This window comes from Limulus polyphemus, unplaced genomic scaffold, assembly GCF_000517525.1.
Source record: "Limulus polyphemus unplaced genomic scaffold, Limulus_polyphemus-2.1.2 Scaffold430, whole genome shotgun sequence".
NCBI lineage: Eukaryota > Metazoa > Arthropoda > Merostomata > Xiphosura > Limulidae > Limulus > Limulus polyphemus.
The window spans coordinates 279797-286779 of NW_013666040.1; the positions used below are offsets into that span (position 1 = coordinate 279797).

Below are 6983 nucleotides of genomic sequence, written 5' to 3' on the forward strand. Positions count from 1 at the left end.
CCTCTCGCTCTAGCGCTATGAGATTGTTCGCAGTTTGAACTCTGTCAGCTATTACTTAAAGGTACTTTGCTTAATATTTGTTAACACCGTGAACATCTATAAGGCTAATTGTCTTGAACGTAAGAGATTTAGCATTTCCAAAAGTTTTAATTAATGGACACGCCTACATTTGTTTAAACTAGGTTCTTCGTCATATTTTGAGTCCAAAAACTCTAGCGTTAGCTTGGCGAGTGGTAGGAGATTTAATATTAACACTTCATGATGGCATCCACAATAGTTCTTGAAAATCCTGCTTGTGAGCCAATTAACAATACCACTGTCACTGACAGCAATACTTCTGCATGTAATATAACAATGGATATCATAAGCACCAGTACCACATTACCAGAACCATCTTTTTACCCAATGCACTATCGAATAATAGGAACTACATTTCAAGGCTTAATCTTTCTTACTGGAGTTCTTGGTAACATTATGGTTGTCATAGTGGTAACCAAGACCCGTAGCATGCTGACAACTACCAACTGCTATCTGGTTAACTTATCCTTGGCTGATCTCATGGTTCTGGTAGCTTCCGTACCCAACGAGGTTCTATCCTATTACTTGCTGGGAGACGAATGGATCTGGGGCAGAGCTGGCTGTGTTATCTTCATCTTTCTCCAGTATCTAGGCATCAATGCCTCGTCTCTATCCATCACAGCTTTCACAGTAGAACGCTACATTGCCATCTGCCATCCCATGAAGGCCCAGATGGTCTGTACCGTTAACAGGGCCAAAAAGATTATCATCGGAGTTTGGGTGGTCGCCTGCATCTACTGCTCCCCCTGGCTTTTCCTCACCAAGACTGTACCTATATTCTACAAGGGTCACGAGAATATGGAAACGTGTACTTTTGCCCTCTCCAGAGAACACTACCTGGGTTATTTCTTCGCCGATCTCGTTCTCTTCTACATCTTCCCGTTGCTGCTGTCCTGCGTGCTGTACGGACTGATAGCAAGAATCCTCTTCACCAGTGAATTTCCTAGAAAAATGGCCAAAGAAGGAAATCCTCCAAGTGATTCGGTGAAGAGCACCAACTCGAGTGCTAGAGTACAGGTAAAAGATGAAATTTGGTAATTATATCTGTAGTTATTGAACATTTCATTTCCCTTGTTGGTATACAATACAAGACACAAAGATTTATTGCTGAAAAAAAAGTAACTTTTTTTTACTAAAAAAGTTCTTTTCGACTTAACAGAAAAAATAATTTAAATTCACTCCCCTTTAAGTTACATAATTTAAGTACAGAAATGAAATGTATATTTAAGTATAAATGTTTTACGTTACATCTATCATTTTATTTGTTTGTTTGTTTTAAGTTAAGCACAAAGGTACACAATGGGTATCGAAACCTGGATTCTAGCGTTGTAAGTCCGCAGACATACCGCTGTGCTACTGGGGGGTCTATCATTTTGAACAAGAGGCTTAAGAGTGAAAGAAGCCAACAAAAAACTAAAAACACCATAGCTTAGAAAGAAAGTGCACAATGATCGAGATATTAAGAAACATATTATGATAGACAGATAAGGAGAGATAGATAGAACAGCCAAATTCTAACAAAGAAGAGTAATTTACATTGCAAAAAATCAGGGGTTCGGTTTCCAGCGATGTACAGAGGGCAGATAGCTTATCGTGTAAAAGAAACAAGCAATTATCAGCGATATTCGAATTTAGAATAAGACGCCTTAGTTAAAAACAAAAGAGCTAGAATCCGGGTTTCGATACCCGTGGTGGGCAGAGCACAGATAGTCCATTGTGTAGCTTTGTGCTTAATTACAAACAACAACAACAAAAGCAAAAGAAACAAGAAACCATTTTTTAAAAACATAACCTAGTTAAAAGCAAAATAACCCCCTAGTGGCACAGCGGTATGTCTGCGGACTTACAACGCTAGAATCCGGGTTTCGATACCCGTGGTGGGCAGAGAACAGATAGCCCATTGTGTAGCTTTGTGCTTAATTACAAACAACAACAACAAAAGCAAAATACACAAGAAACCATTTCTTTTATTAACACAAAGTATAGATTATCAGATCCTACTGGTTCCCAGATGACTCAGCGGTAAGTCTGAGGGCTTATAACGCTAACAATCAGGTTTTGATACTTGCGTTGGGCACAACACAGATGGCTCATTGCGTAACGTTGTGCTTAAAAACAAACAAATTCTACTGAATTCTATGGTGAATTATATCAAAAAATGATCAACAACGAACGTGGCCCGGCATGGCCAGGTGGTTAGGGCGCTCCGCGTTTTTCTCAAAATTGGAACTATAATTATTTTCTTGTTTGTTTGTAATTAAGAACAAAGCTACACAATGGGCTATCTTTGCTCTGCCCACCACGGGTATCGAAACCCAAATTCTAACGTTGTAAGTCCGCAGACATACCGCTGTGCCACTAGGGGGGGGCAATTATTTTTTAGTCAATATTTTGTATTTTATATTCATGGCTAAGCTACTGTGGCTATCTTCCACAAACCCTTATTTTGAACTACTGATCAGAGTAAAGACAACCCGTCAGCAACATCCTATGACCTATCGGCCATCCATGTTAAGAGATTCACAGTCACTCTTATAACACACACACAGCTTAAAATATAGAGAATTTTGTGTCATCTTATGGATTGGAACCCAACTTTCCAACTGAAATTTAGAGCTCTTCCACAGGACCAATCCGCAGTCTTCTCGTCAGTACTTTCAGGATTAAAAACACAGTTTTTAAACATTTTTATTGTTATTTTAAACTTTAATAGTATTTTAAAAGTTACTGTTTAAACGGCGAAAGCCGGAGAATGATTGGAAACTAATAGGCCTAAAATTGATGATAAAAAAAATCACGTTTAATGCAAACGTTTCTTGCTGTTGTTTTTTTTTTACAATGATTTTGAATCCATAATGGACAAAAGGGGGGGGGGGGAAGGAGTATAGGCGTGTAAAGATAGCGTTTTAGAAACTTTTATCGTCCTCATCGTACAGTCCAACTGGCGAATTATTGATAGTGAACGAATGTTTCTGGATGCATTGTAATACATTAAACGTTACAGGTTAAAAGCCGTAAGCCAGAAAAGCATTATGGACCATTAAGTCAAGAATTTGGGATAAAAAGCACGTTAACTGCAGGTGTTTTTCTTCCACATTTTTCTTAAATCGTCTACTGTGAACTGAAGACTAGACGAGTCAGTAAAAACATCATTTCGGGGACTGTCTTGTGCATCTCACAAGTCACTGCCTAAGAGCTCTTCACTGGCTCAGTGGTAAGTACTTATAATGCTAAAAACTGGGTTTCAATATCCGTGTTGGGGACAGCACAAATAGCTCATTGTATAGCTTTGCAGTTAACAACAACCAAACAAAACAAATACTGCCGAAGAGGCCTTTTCTTCAGTGTCAGAATTCGTCAGTTGGGCTAGACAATGAGAGACGAAAGGATTATTTTTTTACACTCCAGCCCCAGTAAGGTGTTTGTTTTTTGAATTTCGCGCAAAGCTATACGAGGGCTATCTGCGCTAGCCGTCCCTAATTTAACAGTGTAAGACTAGAGGGAAGGCAGCTAGACATCACCACCCACCGCCAACTCTTGGGTTACTCTTTTACCAACGAATAGTGGAATTGCCCGTCACATTATAACGCCCCCACGGCTGAAAGGGCGAGCATGTTTAGTATGACGGGGATTCGAACCCGCGACCCTCAGATTGGGTTGGCGGTGGGGGGAGATGACTAGCTGCCTTCCCTCTAGTCTTACACTGCTAAACTAGGGACGGCTAGCGAAGATAGCCCTCGTGTAGCTTTGCGCGAAATTCATAACAAACCGAAACCTAACCAAAAGAGGCATAGCATGAGATTGATTTTCTTGACAACTTTGGAGCACGTGGCGCTAAGGTTATCTTTCCAGGTGAGATACCTATCAAAGGTAATGTCGAAATATTTGACAGAACCCAAAAGGATCACGACTAGGTATACATTTTCTACGCTTAGGCCAAACATTATAACTGTAATTTTAGAGCTGTAGAGTGTAAGACGTCATATTTTACACCATTGGAGAAAAAGATAAATACCCTGTCGAAGAATCCTGTTAAGACTGATCATGGTGAAGCAAGTTGCAAGTAAGTCTGTGTCGTCTGTATACTGAATGAGATGGATAGGACAGCCAGGTTGTGTAACACCTGCAACATAGAGTACATGAAGTGAAAATGACGAAACATAACCTTGTGGAACACCTGCAATATACAGTACATGAAGTAAAGATGACGAAACATAACCTTGTGGAACACCTGCAATATGCAGTACATGAAGTAAAGATGACGAAACATAACCTTGTGGAACACCTGCAATATACAGTACATGAAGTAAAGATGACGAAACATAACCTCGTGGAACACCTGCAATATACAGTACATGAAGTAAAGATGACGAAACATAACCTTGTGAAACAACTGCAACATAGAGTACATGAAGTAAAGATGACGAAACATAACCTTGTGGAACACCTGCAATATGCAGTACATGAAGTAAAGATGACGAAACATAACCTTGTTGTACATCTGCAACATAGAGTACATGAAGTAAAGATGATGAAATATAACCTTGTAGAACACCTGCAACATAGAGTACATGTAATGAAGATGACGAAACATAACCTTGTACAAGGTTATGTTTCGTCATCTTTACTTCATGTACTCTGTTTGCAGGTATTCCTTGTACATCTGCAACATGGAGTACATGAAGTAAAGATGATGAAATATAACCTTGTAGAACAGCTGCAATGATATGGAAGGCTAGATATAAAGTGTTCTCCAGTGATATGAGAACCTGATGATCACGAAGAAAATAAGTTGTAAGTAGAACGTTAAGTGATAGGTAGTTTCATGAAGAGAAGTTTATAGACCAGTCCACAATGTCAAGTGGTATATGTTTTCTCAGAGTCAAAAAGCAGAAGATAAGAAGGGTGATTGGTATTAAAATAATAACATCAGACAACCCGAGGATGAAAAGTGGATGACAGAATCCTGGTTGAGATTTGGGCATGAGGTTGTTTTCCGAAAGAAAGCAGTATAGACAGAGAGACTAGAATACGCTCAAAATGTCCTGATGAAAACACACTTAAATCTAGTAGAACGATAAAAGGGCGCTAGTGAAGGAGGTGTTTCGGGCTTAAGAAACAAAAGGATTTTAAAAAGTTTCCATGAGTGAAAGTAAAATCCGAAAAAAATTAAATGATGGCAAATGAAGGAGGTAGTAGTAAATAGAATTTGCGAGGAGTATTCCGCAGATGGAATATGTAATGCTGTATAATTCAGATACTGTATTTCTATTGTTATCTAAAGCATAACGAATATCGGACACAGTGATAGGTGCATTTAGAAAATCATCATCCAGATCATGGGAAAAATTAGGAGAGAGTCCTAGAAGGTGGAAAATATCCTGATCAATATTATTATTAATAGCTTGACAAACAGATGGTTGAAAAACTGTTTCAAAATAATTAGCAAAGACATTGGCCTTTTCTAAGGAAGCAGGAGGAACAACGTTACGAAAAAGAATTGGATAGCGAGGAGAGTATTGGTAATTGGCCTGTTAGTAATTAAAATCGAGTCCAATACCGGGAAGGATAAGAAAGGGCACATAGTTTGGTGCGAGTTCTCATTTATGTAGTTTCTTTGTTGCAACAATAAAATTACGATCATTTCATTGAAGAACCTATGTTGCTTAAGAACCGTCGGTTCTCTCGAATGTTGAAATTGATGAGATTGGTGCATCAGTGAAATACCTTATGTGGTAAAAGAGGTTTGTGTAAATAATAACGAACATTTGGAATGTTTTGAGAACTGGCTGAAGAAATGGAAGATACAAGAGTATGAGCAAAATGACCAATGTCATCAGATGTAGAGGGGCTTGAATCAATATATTGAAGCTAAATGACCAATTTCATCAAATGTGGAGTGGCTTGAATCAATATATTGAAGCTAAATGACCAATGTCATCAAATGTGGAATGGCTTGAATCAATATATTGAAGCTAAATGACCAATGTCATCAAATGTGGAGTGGCTTGAATCATTATATTGAAGCTAAATGACCAATGGCATCAAATGTGTAATGGCTTGAATCATTATATTGAAGCTAAATGACCAATGTCATCAAATGTGGAGTGGCTTGAATCATTATATTGAAGCTAAATCACCAATGTCATCAAATGTGGAATGGCTTGAATCAATATATTGAAGCTAAATGACCAATGCCATCACATGTGGAGTGGTTTGAATTAATGCCACTATCAAATGAGTCTTTGAAAAGAAGACCAATCAGTTTTACTCAAGTTCGAGAATGTTTGAGTAGGTGGTATTTGTTCGTGTGTAGGAGGTTCTGGCAGAAAGCTGGTGATGATAGGGCAGATGGCTACTGCGAACTACCGGATGAACGTCAGTCGAGGGAAGAGGTACAACATTGGGATAAGGAAGAACAATGTCTGGTGTGGATAAAAGGTTTTTTGGAACGCTATTTATACATGTAGTATAATACTTTAAAAGTTACGGTTTAAACGACGAAAGCCGGCGAAGCGTTATTATCTAATAGCCCTAAAAATTAGTGATAAAACCCATGTTAATTGCAGATGTTTTGTTTATCCACTTTCTTCGTAATTTGTCAATAGCGGATTCAGTGAAAATTAGGGGAGTATAACCTTCCAACCCAACTGACGAGTTTTGGTAATAAACGAAAAGGTCTCTTGGGCAGTGACCTTTGGAAGACAGAAGATAGACCTGAAAGCTATTTTTACACGCCTCTGATTTCGAATCCACAATGAAAAATTAATAGGAATATCAAAAGTATGCTGCTAACTAGACAAATACTTTACTAGTCTGTATGACAGTCACGGTATGCTGCCAACTAGACAAATACTTTATTAGTCTTTATGACAGTCACGGTATGTTGCCAACTAGAGAAATAC

The 6983-nt window shown here is 38.5% G+C and overlaps 1 protein-coding gene across 1 annotated transcript in view; it reads left to right on the plus strand.

Annotated features, from left to right (window-relative positions):
- Positions 1-261: 261 nt before the first annotated feature.
- The window catches only part of LOC106458221 (thyrotropin-releasing hormone receptor-like), a 16518-nt gene continuing 9796 nt past the window's right edge, over positions 262-6983 (plus strand). The window contains exon 1 of the mRNA XM_013917696.2: positions 262-1095. Coding sequence (XP_013773150.2) covers positions 262-1095 — 834 coding nt within the window. The remainder of the gene's footprint in view (positions 1096-6983) is intronic.